At 50.4% G+C, this 17,547-nt stretch overlaps 11 protein-coding genes across 11 annotated transcripts; 6 read left to right on the forward strand and 5 right to left on the reverse strand.

Annotated features, from left to right (window-relative positions):
- Positions 1 to 1,567: 1,567 nt before the first annotated feature.
- Positions 1,568 to 2,383, forward strand: PtrM4_018180 (uncharacterized protein; the record flags this gene model as incomplete). The annotated part of the gene is made up of 5 exons (XM_066103313.1): positions 1,568 to 1,600; positions 1,657 to 1,810; positions 1,858 to 1,955; positions 2,015 to 2,120; positions 2,175 to 2,383. The coding sequence occupies 5 exons, from the start codon at positions 1,568 to 1,570 to the stop codon at positions 2,381 to 2,383; spliced, it is 600 nt and encodes a 199-aa protein (XP_065965515.1).
- A 736-nt stretch (positions 2,384 to 3,119) lies between these two features.
- On the forward strand, positions 3,120 to 4,788 carry PtrM4_018190 (Atrophin-1 multi-domain protein; the record flags this gene model as incomplete). Its single annotated transcript, XM_066103314.1, has 3 exons — positions 3,120 to 3,488; positions 3,595 to 4,501; positions 4,556 to 4,788. 3 exons carry the CDS (start codon positions 3,120 to 3,122, stop codon positions 4,786 to 4,788), a joined length of 1,509 nt encoding a protein of 502 aa, XP_065965516.1.
- A 983-nt stretch (positions 4,789 to 5,771) lies between these two features.
- Positions 5,772 to 6,341, reverse strand: PtrM4_018200 (uncharacterized protein; the record flags this gene model as incomplete). The annotated part of the gene is made up of 1 exon (XM_066103315.1): positions 5,772 to 6,341. One exon carries the CDS (start codon positions 6,339 to 6,341, stop codon positions 5,772 to 5,774), a length of 570 nt encoding a protein of 189 aa, XP_065965517.1.
- A 1,038-nt stretch (positions 6,342 to 7,379) lies between these two features.
- Positions 7,380 to 8,203, reverse strand: PtrM4_018210 (Stn1 multi-domain protein; the record flags this gene model as incomplete). The annotated part of the gene is made up of 2 exons (XM_001931692.1): positions 7,380 to 8,017; positions 8,068 to 8,203. The coding sequence occupies 2 exons, from the start codon at positions 8,201 to 8,203 to the stop codon at positions 7,380 to 7,382; spliced, it is 774 nt and encodes a 257-aa protein (XP_001931727.1).
- A 773-nt stretch (positions 8,204 to 8,976) lies between these two features.
- On the forward strand, positions 8,977 to 9,637 carry PtrM4_018220 (uncharacterized protein; the record flags this gene model as incomplete). Its single annotated transcript, XM_066103316.1, has 2 exons — positions 8,977 to 9,203; positions 9,253 to 9,637. The coding sequence occupies 2 exons, from the start codon at positions 8,977 to 8,979 to the stop codon at positions 9,635 to 9,637; spliced, it is 612 nt and encodes a 203-aa protein (XP_065965518.1).
- Positions 9,638 to 9,739: 102 nt separating this feature from the next.
- On the reverse strand, positions 9,740 to 10,438 carry PtrM4_018230 (SnoaL-2 domain containing protein; the record flags this gene model as incomplete). The annotated part of the gene is made up of 2 exons (XM_001931693.2): positions 9,740 to 9,829; positions 9,884 to 10,438. 2 exons carry the CDS (start codon positions 10,436 to 10,438, stop codon positions 9,740 to 9,742), a joined length of 645 nt encoding a protein of 214 aa, XP_001931728.2.
- Positions 10,439 to 10,937: 499 nt separating this feature from the next.
- PtrM4_018240 (RibD, Pyrimidine deaminase) lies at positions 10,938 to 11,525 on the reverse strand (the record flags this gene model as incomplete). The annotated part of the gene is made up of 1 exon (XM_001931694.2): positions 10,938 to 11,525. One exon carries the CDS (start codon positions 11,523 to 11,525, stop codon positions 10,938 to 10,940), a length of 588 nt encoding a protein of 195 aa, XP_001931729.1.
- Positions 11,526 to 11,678: 153 nt separating this feature from the next.
- Positions 11,679 to 11,918, forward strand: PtrM4_018250 (DnaJ, DnaJ-class molecular chaperone with C-terminal Zn finger domain protein; the record flags this gene model as incomplete). Its single annotated transcript, XM_001931695.2, has 1 exon — positions 11,679 to 11,918. One exon carries the CDS (start codon positions 11,679 to 11,681, stop codon positions 11,916 to 11,918), a length of 240 nt encoding a protein of 79 aa, XP_001931730.2.
- Positions 11,919 to 12,499: 581 nt separating this feature from the next.
- Positions 12,500 to 12,829, forward strand: PtrM4_018260 (DNAJ domain containing protein; the record flags this gene model as incomplete). Its single annotated transcript, XM_066103317.1, has 1 exon — positions 12,500 to 12,829. One exon carries the CDS (start codon positions 12,500 to 12,502, stop codon positions 12,827 to 12,829), a length of 330 nt encoding a protein of 109 aa, XP_065965519.1.
- A 2,411-nt stretch (positions 12,830 to 15,240) lies between these two features.
- PtrM4_018270 (uncharacterized protein) lies at positions 15,241 to 15,438 on the forward strand (the record flags this gene model as incomplete). The annotated part of the gene is made up of 1 exon (XM_066103318.1): positions 15,241 to 15,438. One exon carries the CDS (start codon positions 15,241 to 15,243, stop codon positions 15,436 to 15,438), a length of 198 nt encoding a protein of 65 aa, XP_065965520.1.
- Positions 15,439 to 15,979: 541 nt separating this feature from the next.
- On the reverse strand, positions 15,980 to 17,023 carry PtrM4_018280 (DUF1295 domain containing protein; the record flags this gene model as incomplete). The annotated part of the gene is made up of 2 exons (XM_001931697.2): positions 15,980 to 16,632; positions 16,687 to 17,023. The coding sequence occupies 2 exons, from the start codon at positions 17,021 to 17,023 to the stop codon at positions 15,980 to 15,982; spliced, it is 990 nt and encodes a 329-aa protein (XP_001931732.1).
- Between the last annotated feature and the right edge of the window lie 524 nt (positions 17,024 to 17,547).

The raw sequence follows: 17,547 nt of genomic DNA on the forward strand, positions 1-17,547 counted from the left end.
GTCTCAAGGGACAATCGAAGTGTAACTTGGCATTGAGCCCACGGCAGCGGATCATCGACGCTTTTGAAGGGGCCCGCGAAGATGTGGAGTCTGAAAGCTTTCGCCGTCGGCCGTTCCTTTAGTTAGTACAGCGACATGCATGGCGAAAACACTCAATCCGCAGGCACTTCATTTAACCTGGTCGGCATAAGGGTCGAGGCACCGTTCCAATTATTGATGCGATATCGACTTCTGTTCGGGGAAGGTGGGTGGATGCTGCATGCATGTGTGAGGCGTGGTCGGAGACATGACTGTTGGTGGCTGCATAGATACCGCGCTATTCTCGTCTTCGCCTAGTGTGCCCCATGGGAGCCCGAGTTCCCCGTCGCATAGGCTCATCCGAAGCTCAACGTCTGGTTCCCGTAATCTAAAATGTCAGCGGCTGAAAACAAGTTCGGTGCACTTGAGAATTCTGGCAAGAAAGGAATAGGAGATAAGAGTTCGGCCAAGGGACGTTTGGGGCCATGCGCACGGGTGCGGCTCGGGTGGCAAATAGGGACCCCTTTGCAAGGGGCCTGCCGGACGGCAGACAACACACCCGAGGGTATGTTCCTCTTACATGCGATAATTTCGTTGTCTCGGTGGTTGATTACGTTGTGCTCGGACAGTGAACTTGCCCATCAAGCGCCGCCAGCTTTGGATGATTTCCAAAATGAAGGCGACATCTTGGACGTGCACTGATCCGCTGAAGCAGCGCACTCAAAACGAGCAAAATGCTATGATAAAATCTATCCCGTTACTTCAACTATAAATGAAAATGGCAGTAAGACGTCGTGAGAGCAGTTTATCCCGCGCTGCGCCGCAAACCAACAAATTCGTCTAGTAGCCTCTTTGGAGCTCTTTGCACATAGCAAAACTTAAGCGCTGGGATTTGGGAGATCCTGACTTTTTCCGGATTACCAGTATGATGGATGAAAGGATTCTCTTCGTTCCGTGATATATATGCGGTGCGCGACCACCGAGTCAGCGCAACTCCATCCGATCAAGACATCGTTGCGCTCAGTCGCAAACAAGGATATTAGAGAAAGCATGACCACCGATGAACTTTCCGATGTTGCATGGGATAAGACGAAGGTCCCGGCTACCATGGGTAGGGGTCATTTGGATCGTGTGAACTCGTTTATGCTGGCTCTAACATCGATTGTCTTTCTTGCACGCGTTGCTACTCGCATTACGAAGCACAAAAAATTCGAGTTACAAGACTTTTTCTGCTGCCTGTCTTACGTTTGCTACGTCGCCATGGTAGTAATGTACTTCAACGAGAATGGACCGTTGTACCGTGCCGAGAGTGTTCAAAGAGGTGAGATAGCGCCGTATCCAGATATCCGTGAGTACTCTTCATCTTTTTCTGTCGCTGTTATACTTGTGTTGGCTTGCTGACTGCCCTTCAGTTCATGACACAGGAATGCTATATCGATGGCTGACAGCGGCTCAGCTCTTGTTCTATTCCTCTCTTACTTCAGTAAAGCTGTCGCTCTTGGCACTGTACAGGCTGTTGTTGAAACAAGCTTGTCGTAAATATGTCATTATGTGGTGGGTGATTTTGGCGTTTTGCCTACTGGTACATATATCCTCACAGCATTCTGTTTATGTTACAGTCCACTGACGTATGCGCAGTCTTACATCGGCAGTTCAATGACCACGATATTTGTGTGTGATAGCAACAAAGCAAAGTATGGCCAAGGTGTGTGCGCAAAACCACACGAGCAAAAACGCGCGCAATTCAGTCTATGGTTTGCGTATGCAGTAGATGTGGCTACTGATCTTGCAGGTACGTATGCGGAAATATCAGAGTTACAGTGATACTAACGAATATAGTAATGTTCCTCCCGTTTCGCATGACTTGGAATCTCAGGTTGCCAAGATCCCAGAAGTTTGGCATCTTCGTGCTCTTTGGCAGTGGTTGGATATGCATTGTATGTCATCAAGCAATTCTCTTTTCGGGCCTCACACTGACGATGTACTCTACATATAGCTGTTCGCAACACTACGCGTTGTTCAGGTCAGTGTCAAAGATGGGGTGCCAATGATACCAGACCCAAAGTGGCTGGAAATGTGGACTGTTATTGAAACCTCCATGGGTATGGCTTCCATTCCCAAAAAAACTGCCAACATATAGCTAACAGTAACTACAGCTGTAATGATCGGATGCGCTCCAGCTTTCAATGCTCTTCGCTCCCGTCGTAACAACAACAGGGTTAGAAAACCAGTCATTTCGCTTGAGATGCAGTCATCAGAAGGCCGCAGCACAGAACAACTCAAGCACAAGGAAGAACTGGTCTTCATAACGACACACGAAAACGTGGAAATAGCGGATTTAACAACTAGGCCCGAGCTTGTGTAGCGCTTTCAAAGTCTCCAGCACATACTGACCAGCAGTCTGCGAGTGGTGGATCGACGGCTGAGCTGACTGGGCCGCATATTTTGAAATAAGAGTTGGAGGACGCAACAATTTTCCGATCTAAGTAACCTCAGCTCAATAGGTTTTGTTGTGAAGGTGAAGACGAAGAGCAAAGCAATAGCCGGCGTGACGTCAGCCAATCACAACAGTCATAAGCCCACACCACAGTGGTGTCTCACTCAGCGCCTATTGTCCGAAGCCTCTTGGAAGCATTTTTGTGGAGTGCCTTTCATCTCTCATATTCTCAATCGCTTCATCACAACACCTCAAGATATTGTTCGTGTTGGGACACTATAGGGTGTAAGTGAATCAGAGCCGCATTCACCTCTTACTGTCGCGAAAACCTCTTCAGCTCTAGACGAGACACCTCAAAACTTCCCACTCTTTACTCTCTCCTTCTCTCTTCCCTTATCTTTTCAGACTCTCCAGTTTACCATCTTTTTCGCGGCCCAGACGCGAGAACACGCGTAGCCTGGACTACGAGCATATCAAAACAAGCGCACCACAACAACAGCAACGCGGCGAGACCAGCAACCTCAAAAAATCGCTTAGCTTCGCACACACCTTTTTCTCATCAGCCCTCCTATTCATTTCCCCCCCATACGTCTTTGCAGACTTCGTTCCTGTCCACTCTCTTCACTCCAAGCTTCGTCCTGCAATCACCGCAATCGCAAACACCATGCAAACAAGGCGCAAGCAGCCCTTCAGGGCGGTCCCGTTTGAAGCCTGGCCCTCTGGCGTACCTCTCAGGAGGATCGTCACAAACCCGCGACCATCATCCAAGGCCACTGCCAGCGCTGCACCCAAGGCAAAGCGTTCCGCAGATGAGTACGCCGAAGATGCGTCCCCTGCCATATCTTTCCCTCGCCCTGCGAAGAAGATGAAGACATCGGTGAAGCCAGCACCGAAAGCTACTTCAGCACGAGCTACTCCAGCACCGAGGGCAACTCCCGCACGCAAGTCCAAGCAATCCACAGCAGCTCCCAGCACTGCACCCATCGCCGCACCCCCCAAGAAGTCATCGGCTATCAAAACTCACACTGCACCCGTTGCCCTACCCCCCAAGAAGTCATCGGCCATCAAAGCCCACAGCAAGCGCGCAACCAAACTCTCCATCCCCACCACCACTCTCGTCCCCCCACGTCCCCCGCCAGCGCGCCATCCTCGGTCAAAAAGACGAGTCCCTCCTTCGCATCACGGGCAAAAGCGCCATCACACACAAGACCAATGACTTGCGTTTCCGCCTCATCCCCCATGCCTCCATCGACTGGAACAACGCCTACCACATCGGAAAAATCAACTCCTGGCGCAACCAGATCTACCAGCGCGCGGGCATCAAGACACGTCTGATTGTCTCCTGGCACGAGCTGGAGGAGCTGTGGATGGAGCTGTACTACCAGCTCTCCATTGTCGAGGCACGTCAGCGTAACGGTAACATCATCCTTCCGTCGCCTAAGCAGCTGAGGGATTCGTTCAACGAGCTGTTCGTCGGCAGGGTGCTGAAGGATAGGCGTGGCAGGAGTTTGGCGCCTAGGGACGAGAGGCATGCCACGGCTTTCGGATCGAAGTTCAACCGTATGTTTCATACGTTGAAGGCGAGGCTGAATGCTTGTGTTCGTGGCAAGGGCAAGGAGTTCATGCCCGAGATTCGTTTTGCGATGTTGCTGGCCTACAAGGCCAAGAAAGTGGAGATGGGCGTTGAGGCTGACGACGCTGTTGATGGGGAAGAGTGGGAGGCCTTTTTGGAACAGCTATATGAGATTGCCGACGAAGAGGAGCAGCATCTCACCGAGGAACAGGCAGAAGAGATGAAGGAAGATGGAGACTTGGAAGATGAGCAGGATCTCATGCAAGAGGAAGAAGACGACCTTGACTACGGTGACAGTGGAGCTGAAGAAGAAAAGCAGGATCTCATGCAAGAGGAAGACGAATCCGACAGTGAAACTGTAGCTGGATATGAAGATCGCCATCCCACACAACAACAGCAAGAAGCCTTCGGCCTGACAGCCCTTGAGGCCGACGCTATCGACGCCCTACTCAGTCTCAGCTCAGCATCAAACAGTTCGTCCCCCACACCCATACATCACACTCAACCAAAACTGACATTGCATTTAGATCATACCACCGCATATGGCTTTGCCACCCCTGAACTGACTCGTTCCGCACGTACCTCGCTCTCCACGGCGGAGAGTGTCCCCACGCCTCCTTCTCAGGGTGCCACGTACATCGCTGGTGGCTATGACGTCGACAACCGTGACAAGGATGCAGCTGGCGAACGCGTCGTCGGTGGCTGCAAGAATTGTGATATTTTTGCTGCAAATGTGCTTTTGAGCGCTCGACGTGGTTGAGCTCCTGTTGGAGAAACTTACTTAGTTGAGTAAAGGGAAGCGAACGTTGCAGCGTTGAAGGAAGGCCTGGATCGTTGCGTTGTTGATGGAAGACCTGGAGTCTTGCAACGTTCATGGAAGGCCTGGAGTCTTGCAGCGTTTATGGAAGTTCTGGACCGTTGCGTCATTGATGGAAGACCTGGAGTCTTACATCCTATCTTTGTTTCATTGTTGCGTTCTTGTTTTCCTGCTTTGCGCCGATTTTGCGCAGTTGTGGCCGCTGGATGAAGGCTGGTCATACTTGTTTGCGTACTTTTTTCTTTTTTGTTTAACGGAGTATTGCGAGTGGGATTGATTTCAAAATGGGACATTGTAGTTATGAATGGCATACTACAACACGAGGAACGAACACAAAAGCATGTATCACTACTGGGAAAGAAACGTGCTACCTCTGTACCTCAGCCGTAGATATCTCCGCATATCAACGAGTGCGTTGAGCGGAAATGAGTACTTTTATATACCCGAAGCTGTCCACCTTTCAACAAATACAAAACGTCTCCGACACTGCCCCTCTTTCTCTCCACTCCCTAGTAACTTTTCCCTTGCTAAATTCGTACATTTGGCATTCTCCTACCAATTTCCAGAGACCTTCTTCTACATTCCGAAGCATAAAGGGCACATTAGCGCCATGCAGTGCGACCACAACATCACCAGGACGCATAGTCTCGGGGCCTACACCCAATATGTTGGTGTCGCAGAAATATATATATTCTTTAGCCGGAACGCTTAGAGATTAGTCTTTTTGCGTTTCGACAGTTGGTGTTTTCAGTTTGGAACATCTGGTGGCCGTATTTTACAGTTGTACATTCCTCGAAGAACTTCTCTGCTCCTGGTTTTGGGAGATTCGTAAAGGGGTCATAGATGGGTTGCCATAAAACAGGACCCCCATCCACGAATGCGTGGTAGTTTTGCACAAGTGTAGCAAGGTCGTCAGACCCAGGTCGCTATACGATATCTGTTTTTCTAAACGTATATGCGAGATATTCTGGGCTGTATGAATTCTGTAGAGTACGAAGAAGATGCTGTATGTGCAAGGAACCTTCTTCGGGCCGTCGAACTGCACCATAAGTGTCCAGGTACGGCATGTATCCCTGACCGACAACACCAATCTTGAAGCCGGAGACATTGATGCAATGATGTGCGCCCCGCGTCGTTTCCGATATATCTACTAGTCCCGCTGTTCCATGGAGATCTGTACGGTTGTCACGGAGATCCGCAAAGACATAGGTGGAAGGCGACGTAAAAGGTGACACCCACGAAGGCCAAGACTCATCTACTATGCTCTGCCCGTTGTGTGCCAAAGAAAGAACTCTCAGGTCTTTCATCTCAACCAGCAGTTTGACGCTAAGTCGACAATAGCACTCCATGATTGTTATGCTGTAATTAGGATCCACAAAAGGGTGACCTTGTCGACTAGGATCCCAGTCCATAGTGGATAGACCCATGAGCCCATAGATCCTGTCTTTTGGTTTACTGAACTTGGATTCGATCGTCATCGTGAACAGGGTAAACATTGTAATGGTGGCACTTCTATTACCATATGTTAGGTAAATGAGGAGACGTGTGAGTGATGGGTCCCATTGCAGAAGTGGCGTTGGGAAACAGGCCTAATCCACTCGAAATCGAAATCAGAATTCCCCCAATGTACACGAGTGGTACTGCTGAGGAGCACTTCTTGAATGACCCAGCCTCGACTGAACCAGTCCAACTTAGCCATAAACGACAAAGCAATCATGACGTTGTCAGATATCTCTGATGGGTCAACGTCGCTGAACGTATCCACCTCGCGGCCATGCAAGCGATAAGATACCCGTTTATTTCGGTTGAGCCAAGGTTCCATTGTACATCTGAATTGACAGATGGCATCGAGGGCAGCTTGGACCACGTCGTCTTCTTCGTGTTGCAACCAAACAAGGACCTGGCTTGCTCTTCGATATATGACACTCATCAGCCGTACCTGTGAAGTTTTTTCGTCATTATCGCCTTGGTTGATGCATATAGCATCAGCCCACAGCGTCCTCGTAGCATCAGGGGCGCGGAAACGTTGCAGAGCCTCGAATAGATTTCTTGTTATACTGACACACATCCCGTTGCAGAGAATGGTCTCCTCGTCAGTGGCATCGCCCCACACGTACGAGACCGCCTCATAGTGAAGGTTCTTGTCATCCAGGTCGACCGTCCTAAGGGCGCAATTGATGGAGTCGTACCAAGCGCCAGGTGCCAACTCCAAGACTCGAATTTGTCTGTCGTGGGGTAAACGTGTATAGCGAAATGTAACTTCTAGGCTATCTGTTGTTGACAGAGCTCTATCAAAGTGCCGGGTGCCGGGAGTATTCCCAACACCGTCGTTGCTCGCGTGGGCACTGGAAGGGTCGTTCCATGATGTGAAAAGAGAGAATGGAGTGATAGGTGTATCCAATGTTCTAATGATGAGAAAAGATGCGCTTCAGCTGACCGTCGAGCTGAGGTCCTGTACTGCGCTAGCGGGCAGCATCCAATCAGCAGCCTTCGCATATCACCAGTGCTCAGAAGCTATAATCCGTCCCGTTTTCTCATATTAACGCACCCGTGTTCATGACTATCTCCTCTTTCCGGCGTCGAGTTTCGAGTTTCCTGTCTCTTTTGGCATCGTAGGCTTCTCTCGCTATCCTACGCTCCTCTTTCTTGATCTCGTACTCAGCCGTACGTCTTTCGTTCTCCTGCAGTTTCTTCTTTTCCGACTTGATGCTGTGTGTGATCTTCTTGTGCTCGGTCGACGAGAGGTGCCAGGGTTTGGACAAGACCTTTTGCTTGAACGCCGCGGTCTCTGCCCAAGCTTTTGCTTCTTCGTTTGTGGTAGAGACTATAGAGACCCGCTTCAACTCCAGTTGCTTGATGCCTCTGAATTCCGATATAGTGCATTTGGCCTTGACGACAGAACCAATGTCCAACGGCTGACTGTCTACTACCACTTCAAAGATGCCACACCGGCTGATGATGTCGACATTGGATAGCTCTGTATTCGAAGAGGTGTCTACTGGGTTCCGCTCCGCTGGAGGTAAACGCACGATCTTAAGTTCGATGGTCCTGCCGCTTCCGTCATCGAGGGTGAGAACGGTGTATCGGAGGTTGATGTCGTCGATGGCGACGATGACGCCAACGACGCGAACATAGCGGATCGGGTGGTTCAAATGGAAGTATATACGCTGTCCTATTTGAGTAACATTAGCGAGTGTAGCAGTCGGCTTGCAGGAGCATTACCCTCAAATCCCTTCTCCGTCTGTAGAGCCTGCACATCTGCGGCAGTGATTTTCGCCCATATGTTGAAAGTCGGTGACGCCCGGAAGCAGTAGGCTGGGTAGAGCCGGTAGGGACGCGTTGGCGGCTGCATTGACATGTCATGTTGTATTCCGAGGTCGTTTATGAAATCTGGTGTAGAGGAAGTGTACGTCACGCGAACATCGCCATCTTACGCTATCACATGATGTCTCTAACCGCTTTCGTCTCGAGTCTACCGGAAGATCGGCGTACATATGAACATGGTTGTAACAGCTGCATGCAAGGTGATGCACCACACCACGCGTTTCCCATCCGATGCAGCCGCTCCCAAGAACTGTGGCTGTCAGCTTGCAGGGGCACGATCAAGGTGTAGATGTCGGACAATTGCTTTTCGCCCCGTTCAATACTGCCAGCAAACACGTCGGAGGAGGGGCAGCTATCGTGGTCCGCAAGGTCCACCCGGTCACCAAAGCTCATCACACACCTCAACACCGCCACTTTACGAGCATGGCCCACATCAAAAAGTAGCTATATGGGACCGCTCTATTGCGAGCTAGACCTCGTTGCCGTTGGGGCTACCAATGATGCGTCTCCCGACGAGCCGGCATGAAGCTGTCCATGACGAGCTAGTCTGACAAGCAGCAAGCTTCGGAGCTATCCCAGCTCTCTTGAAATCTTCCAAGCCAAACCGGTCAGATAGAAAGGCAAGGCAGGAGCCCAACATGCGCCGGGCGACCGCTCTCTTCAGTCTCATCTTTTTTAAGCAGGACCTCTTCGGTGTCCTTTTACTAACCCACCTCCATAGCTAATCCTGCTGTCCGTATCGTCTTTTCTGCAAAGTTTCATTGCGCCCAGCATATCTCGCCGTCAGCCTCTTCTATTCTTAGCGCAATGCGATTCTTTGCGCCATGGAGCGTGGTCGCCTCGTCGCTGGCTTTTGCGGTCGCGGAACCGATCGCAAAACCAGAAGCTATACCACAGCAAATTTCGAATAATGCGCCATTCTCTGGCGCCGTGTACATTGTGAACCCAGAAGGCCAACAGGTGGTGGCGCAAAATGCAAACATGTGTCCTTCATCGGCATCCGTGAGCTGTAGTAATGTCGACCATCCTAGTTGGTGAGTGAGACATTGGACAGGAAACTTAGTCCTCGCTGATCAAAACTAGGTGCTGTCCTGCAAATTATGCGTGCGCCGTCCCAGCCAACTCCAACGGACTAATCGGCTGCTGCCCAAACGGAAACCAATGCGGTGGCACCGTAAACGTCGGGCAAGTCACCACTGTGACTGTATATCCTCAGCAACAGACGGCCGTTGTATACGCTCAACCACCACCAGCTACCGTATATGCACAACCAGACCCGGCGCAAGGCGGTTTCTGTGCCACCATCACGATGAGTGGTCCTGGATTACCAAGAGTAGAACAAGGAGGATGCGGAACAATATTGGTGGTAGCCGGAGCACCAAGTTTGAAAGTCCTGGGTGTTGGTGCAAGCGTGGTTGCAGTGATCCTACACGTCGCGCTCGGAAGGATGTTTAATGGCGCATTATGAGATCTACGAGCAGGAGAACATTTTTACGAATATTACGAATTACGAGTACACGTGCGTTAATGGTATATACACTACGCTACTTGGTACACAAAAAGGATAAAATTACTGGTTACCCCTCTGTGCATCTTCCTCATCGTTCTTCGGTACGCTGATCAACTTGGGTACCGTGACAGCGTTCAAATGTCGGAAGGCCTGTGAGATCGTTGGTAAATGTTACAGCTCGTATGTTTGCTCAACGGTACTCACATTCGCGATAGCACCATCAGGCAGCTTGCCATTCCACTTATCCTCCACCTTACTGATCTTGCCCTGCTCATCTGTGTAGATAGCAACAACACTCTCAATGGTCGTCTCCTTTCCAATCCCCTTGACGACATATCTCGTCTTCAAATCCATCAGGATAGGATTGCCAGCATCCTTGACCGAATGGTGCAGCCTCTCGATTTCCGAGAATGCGCTCTGTAGACCGTACCATTGTGCAGCGTACTTGTCGCGACCCTGCGCAATAGTAATGGGATCCGTAAACGTGGCGTCGTCGCGCCACAAGGCAAGTTTCTTCAATGAAGGCCGGCCGGCAAAGAGATCGAGGACAGAGCCTACAACAGTGTTTTGTTGCTCCGAGAGTGTGATGCCGGGTGCGGTTTGGACGTCCTTGGTCTCAATGTTGGGCTTGGAAGCGTCGGTCGCCATGTTTGCTTTACTAATTCTGGGAATCTGGGAAGCAGAAATGGTCGATCTGGAGAATGTAGTTCTAAGGGTCTGTTGTGTGAAGGCAGAAGATGGGCGAATGAGATTTAGCATGATGAATGGGATGCGAATTGGATACAGGCGGGTTATTATATGCTTGTGGCACGAGAGGCGATCATGTGCTTTATCCAACCTAATGGTTTTGCTTTTCACTTTGCGTCATGATGAGATGGGTGTCTTAATCTAGGTCCGCAGTTTCTGTGGTGCATCGATGCTTTGTTCGATGCGAATAAGTCATGACGTCAAAGGTGAGATTGAGCCAGACGATCTTGAGTCGGTTGGGATGCGCGGGTAGCGGGGCGGCGCGAGGGTTGTTCCGAGTGCCGTCTGGGGGACGTTGAGCCCTAACTATGTCAAACGAGATTTCGAGGGTTGGATTGCGAGAGCGATAGCGTGGTCGTGTTTATTGTGGAGATGGGAGTGGTCTGAACTTATGTGCTGTTTCAAAGCAGCGACGACTTATCATGGTGTATCAACCCAGAGAACATGTCTACCAACACTACGATATGCGGACAGTATCAGCCTGTATTAGGATGCTCTTGCAAATGCATTTCTATTGTTCATGACCGGCGGTAGCAACATTCAATATCCGTTCCTCTAATCCAGGCACATGGACACATTCGATCCCATGCTCCTCAAGTTTCTTCCTTCCTTCATTCTCACCCACGAATTTCTCTGGCTCTTTGACCCCAAGGAACACCTTTTTGATTCGCTGCTCGCCATCCTTGCCTTTCGTCCTGATAATTCGATCTGCGCATGGCATGTTTCCACTCAATCGAAGATTACATGGCTCCATAGTAGTGTAAATGACGGTGTTTGACGGTAACGCTTCTCCTACTCGTTCTTCAGGTAGTCCATGTTCCTGAGCAAACTTGAGAAGGCAGCATTGCTCAGCATGCGTGTTTCCTTCGCACTCAAGCGTATAGCCGCGTGACAAGATATCTCCTGTATCTGCATCGACTAGGAGGGCCCCGACTCGGAAGTTTGAAGGTTTTGGTGGTGATTCTTGCGCTTGGTCGAGGGCTAGGCGCATGTATTGTAGGTGATCATTGGGATCCGGGCGTAGAGCTGGTAGGCTGATGGGCCCCCAATTTCGCACTGGACCTGAATCGTATCCGAGCGCTTCCGAAGATTCCGACATGGTAAAGGTGAGAATGAAGGTGAAGGTGATGTAATTGTTCTGGCTAAGTGTGATGGGGTTCTCTTAGCTCCGTAAAGTCCGAGCGTCGCGCTCACTCGATCATCAACTCTGAACGCGTCGACATCCATCTTTCAAACACGCGCACCCTCAAATATGGCACGGAAACAACGAAATACCACGCAGCGTGAAGAGCCGGTGGAGGATGATTTCGTAAACGACGAAGAAAGTGAGGGCGAGGAGAATGACATTGGAGAAGAAGATGGTCCGCCTACCATCGACCCGTACGAAGTGCTAGGACTTCAGACGGACGCTACTGCCGACGATGTGAAGAAGGCATATCGCAAGTTGGCGCTCAAATGTCATCCTGGTACGCGCAATTGCTCCTCAATCTGACACAACATCGCTAACTCATCCAAGACAAGGCTGCACCCGACGAGAAGGAAGGCGCCAACAAGGCATTTCAAGAGATCGCATTCGCATACGCTGTGCTTTCAGACGATCGCCGACGCAAGCGCTATGACCTCACAGGTAGCACCGCCGAGACAATGGAAGACGACGACGACTTCAACTGGCTGAAGTTCTACCGCGAGCAATTCGAGAACGTTGTTAACGAAGAGGCCATCAACAATGTCGCAAATGAGTACAAGGGCAGTGCGGAGGAGCGCCGAGATTTGATCAAGGCTTTCAAGAAGGTCAAGGGAAATCTGGACAGGGTCTATGGCATTGTAATGCTGTCAGACATTCTAGTCGACGATGATCGGTTCAGACAAATCCTAGACGAGGAGATTGAGAATGGCACGCTCCAGTCATACCCAGCATACGAGAAGGAGACAGATGAGACGCGAGAGAAGGCCAAGGAGGCAGAGAAGAAGAGACGGGAAGACTTCGACAAGCGTCAGGCTAAAGAGGAGGCCGCACCCACGAATGGCAAGTCAAAGGCAAAGCCAAAAGCGAAGAAAGGTGGTGCAGACAATATGGCGAGCCTAGCAGCTATGATACAGCAGCGCCAGAAAGCGCGTCAGGGCAATTTCTTCGATTCGCTGGAGGCCAAGTATGCGCCCAAGTCTCGCGGCTCCAAGCGATCAACGCCCATGGAAGAGCCACCAGAAGAGGCCTTCACCGCCAACCGGAAGAAACAGAAGACCAACTCGCGTTCTAAGAAGAAGGCCATGGACGATAGTGAAGATGAGGAGATGCTCTCGGGTGAAGAGGACATTGGTGACTCTGAAGAAGAAGAAGAGGAGGAGGTGGCCCCGAAGAAGTCAAGGGCAAAGCCCAAGGCGCGGAAACATGGACGGGTTTAGCGTTTCGGAATGAACTGCAATGATACTGTTTGCATATGGCGGTGGATAAGGGCGTTTATGGAATGATATACCACATGCATGCATGACATGCTGTCTGGTTTGATAAAAACGGCATTTCGAAGCCGAGGATAGCTTAGCTTGAGCATGATGTAGCTCCTGGTACGTGCTTAGGCAACAACTTATATACACCAGTCACTGCGCTTGTAATACAGCGTGTCATAACCAAGACGATTTTTGAAGTACCTGTGTTCGAACATGTTACAGCCGCTCTCCCAATCATACAGAGTCCGAGTTGGTGCAACAGCAAAACCTCTTCAAACTAGTTCCGAAGAATTTATGGACTCAAGCTGGTTTGGTACCTGGCCTCAAAGACTCTGAGGCTACAGTTACAGGGCATAAACTCACTGTCATACCTGAGACAACAAGACTGCATTCCATTTTCGCCTGGGTTATTGCTTGCTACATAGCTATTCATACTATTCCCCAAAAGCTCCATATAAGAAATTTAATCTCCATGTTTTCTTACATGCGCATCTCATTCATTTTGTCTCTTCTGCTTGTTAGTCTAGTGTACGTCACTTATCTCTTTCATTCGCCTGCTGAACTTCCAGGGCTCACACTACTACACGACGAAGATAGTACGATTGTATGTCTATTCATAGCGTGTAGTTGAGTCTTTTTGGAAGCTAAGAGGGGACATCTCTTCCTTGTCGCTCATCTTGGAGACTTTCGATCAGAGATCTAGCGAATACAACAAAGTATGGTAGAAAGGGAGGGGACTGGTTTGTAATACACGGTTCTGAAGACAGGCCTTGATATTCCGCTACCTGATATATTACGCTACTTCAGCAGGGCGTAAAACTTTCTGCAAGCCGTAAGAGAGGGAAGGTGTGTTCAGGTATCCCCTAGACCAAGTACGTTGCAATCTCACCCTGTGAACAAGCACGTTCTAACTTTTATCCTTTGTCGCACGTGCGGTAACTCATCTAGCTGTATCTCGCTGACTTTCAGAGCCCCAACGCAAGTCGCGCTGAATCTAGTGAAGTTGAAGTGAAAGAAGTGACGTTGAGGTCACGGTGGCGATTCTCACCAGGCAGCCATACAAGAAAAGATCACCGCACCCAAAAGCACTTGAACTACAGGAGCAAACGACTATCAACAGCCAGAAACAGCTCGCTCATTAGTCCAAATTGAGCGCTCGCCACCTTATAAAACCACACAAACAAACATATTTGCGACTTGTGGAGCTGTCTCAACGTCAAGCCTACATCACCCAGCTCCTCCACACGCTAAGCAAATCGAGTGCCACAAACCACCGCTCACCTTGACGATCACGTCGCGTTTCCACGCTTGATATAGCCTCCACGCTCAAACAGACCCTCGCAAACAGCACGCGCCGACAACGCTAGCCTATAACGTAGTTCGCGCGCGTCTATCTATATCTGGAAGCCGATCTTTCACCATAACATCTCAACACTTTCGCCCATTTCAAAAGCAATCTTGGAAACGAACATGTCTGGAGCAGCAATCGCGACCAGTCCAAAGACGCCGTCGGCGAAAAAGGTACGTTTAACAGCTGGTCACTGTCGAAATACGAAGATATTGATGGGAGAAATAGGTTCCAGCGAACTCATCTCCCATGTCAAAAGGTCCGGCAAAAGTTCACCGGCGGAAATCTTCTGCATCTCAGGTCACACCGAAGACTCCACAGAGGCCCAAGGTGTTGGCTAGCCAGAGCACGCCAAAGAAAGTACCTCAACAGCGGCGCAAGACTTCTGCTGCTGATAGTACACCCATCCAAAAGAACAAGAGACAGATGGCTGATATGGTAAGATGCGCCGACCTCTAGGAAATCGGGGGACAAAGCTAACACCCCAGTAGGGCCAGTCGCCGAAGAAAGTCATGCCTGCAAGGAGGGAGAGCGGAACCAGTATGTCTCTTCCCATGATACCGCCACTGAAGAAACAGAAGATCATGGAGGATACATCCAGCAAATTGGTAAGCAACACCCATTTCCAGAAACCGATACTAACATCAGAAAGGTCATCCCCTCGCCACCTTCCATCCCTCCCTCCCTCCAGATAAGACCCACAAAACTGCCGGTTCCCTTTCCTCCTCCCTCACCAGCTCCATCTCCACCCCCCGGTCCTCCTCCCTCGCAGGTCCCAGCCAACCCGTTCACAACCAACCCAGTCCCACCCAACCCCTTCATCCAACTCCTCCACTACGTCCTCCAGAAAAACCCCACCCTCCTCCCCCCAATCACAGCCACACCCACCGACCACACCGACCCCAGCAACACCAGCGCCCCAACCCTAACCTCCCCGGACATCGACCGCATCGCACACTCAATGTGGGACGTCGCCTTCAAAAACAGGCACCTATTCCACTACGCCTGCCAATACAGCGCCATGTTTACTCCCCTCAAGCTCCGCATCTTGGCCAAGATAAACTTTCTGCCGAGCTGGTGGTTCTTGAGGGAGGCTGTTATAAACGGTGTGCGTGGTTTGCGTGTCGCGAAAGTAAAGGTGGGAGGAGAGGAGGAGGGCGTTAAGACATGGAGGGTTGATGATAGTGAGATGAGCAAGGTTTGGGGGGCAGGCGCGTAGGTTTTGCGAGGACGTTGAGGTTAAGTTGGGGAGGGCGGCGAGGAAGGATGCGTGGACTATGACGGATAAGGTAGAGGTGGAGGAGGAGTTTAAGTTGGATGAGCTGTTGGGGTATGTGGGTGGAGAGATGGAGCATGATGGAGAGGAGGATGAGATAGTTGATGCACAGTAGGGGAGGAGGAAATGAGATGGTGACTTGGGAGATGATTACCCGGGTGGTTTCAGCACCTTCAAAAGCACTTAGATCGCTCTTAATGTCACAGTTCCTTTGATTACTTACATATCCTTGCGTAATAAATCACGCCTAACGTCCCACCCTTCCTCATAGAATATAAGCTGTGAGTTTGAGTTTGAAAGCCGCGGCTGGGAAGTCGTGGCATACATTATTATCTTTAGTAAATAATCTAGCATATATATCTCCAAAGTATCAAAGACCATATAACTAGTTCAAAGCATCGAAACGAGCCGAAACCGACTTTTCCATCCTCTACAAAGCATATCAGGCAGTGATTGAACTCTATCCTCCACGCTTTCCGAACACCTAAAACTTAGGAATAAACATCGGCGTCTCCCTCTTCCACTTCTGGTAGTCCTCACGATCCCCATATTTCTTATCATACTTGTTCTCGCTCAACGGCACCCCACTAATCTTCAGCAGCAAAAAGCTCACAAACGCCGGGCTAGCCGCACACATACCCGCCACCAACATCTGTCCCGAAACACCTCCACTCAAGCCCAATGCGGTCTGCGCAGGTTGCCTTACAAGCAGACCAGCTGCCGCAATAGCGATACCCGACCAAAGCGTCGCCTCACCAAAGTAGTTTGGATGCCTAGATTTCGACCAAAGACCATGGGTAAGGAACTCCTCGGAATGCTTCTTCTGCTTCTTCTCCTTGACCCATTTGTCCTTTTGCCTATCGGCGATGACTTCGAATGTCAGACCAAAGACAAAAGTCGCCAGACCGATGATATCGGTGAGATACGGTTTCGACGACACAGCCTGGCCGAGCAGAGAAGTAGCATACGCGGACCTAGGGATAGAATTGACCAGAATGACAGGAAGAGTGCATAGCGACACCCATGTTGCTTGGGCGAAAAATGCGACTGAGAAGGCGGACGGCGAAGTACGGATTTTTTCGAAACGAGAGTCTTCGCCTCCGTCGCTGGAGATGCGCCGGAAGAGGTATGTTCCCACTTTACACATTAATCAGTACAATAATCCTAACCGAAATTCTGTGGGAAACTTACGCCGTGTAGCCCATATCCCCACCGCCGCACTTAGAAGCGCCTGTCTCCACCACCAGGTCCCTTGTCCCAGACCCTGCGTACTCAGATACTCAGTTAGACCCCCTGTCATGGTCCCTGCAGCTCGCGCTCGCATGTAAGGCAGCACCAGACTCAATGCTGTGCAGGAGAGATATGTGAAACTGCCGCTCAAGTCGTAGTACTTTTCTGTTTGTGCGGCAATGGAGGGCACGGCGACGGCGGCCTGGATACCGTATGCGAGTGCAACAGAGGGGACAAGGGTGCGTAGTAGAGGGCTTTTGAACGCGGTTGCGCGGAGAAGCGTTTGCAAGAGTGTCATGATGGGCAACGTTCGTGAAAGTCTCCCACGAACTTGAAATGGAAAGCTTGATGTATGGATATGTTGCAAGTTGGAAGGCGGGGGATGGAGTTCTCTTTACATTATACTTTATGCATCACTTCTTGACCGATCTGCATAGCTGGGCGGAGTACCGAACAAGTCCCGCTTGTGACGCGCCGTGTTCCAACAATTCGTGGTATGGTCGGCCTTACATTCGGGTGCTTTGGTACCATTGTGGTTGGTGATCTAGACTGGCGGTTGCAATCGATGCCGTCATTTCTCGCTTGTTACTAACCGCGACAGGGGTTGGCTTCTGTGTTAGTGCTTGATCGGACCTTTCGGACACCGGCGGGACTTGCCTTGCGCCGAGCTGCATAAAAATGCAGGTTATCTACATACTGTATACCTGATCGGAGTATAGGAGGGACAATATCGGAAGGATCAAGGTCCGGAGCATTGCTCTAAAGGGAAAAGTGGGGTGCGAGAAGCCAAATGGCATATTTGTTGACATATCGCTATTCGAC

The sequence above is a fragment of the Pyrenophora tritici-repentis genome, chromosome 1 (assembly GCF_003171515.1).
Source record: "Pyrenophora tritici-repentis strain M4 chromosome 1, whole genome shotgun sequence".
In the NCBI taxonomy this organism is placed as follows: Eukaryota; Fungi; Ascomycota; class Dothideomycetes; order Pleosporales; family Pleosporaceae; genus Pyrenophora; species Pyrenophora tritici-repentis.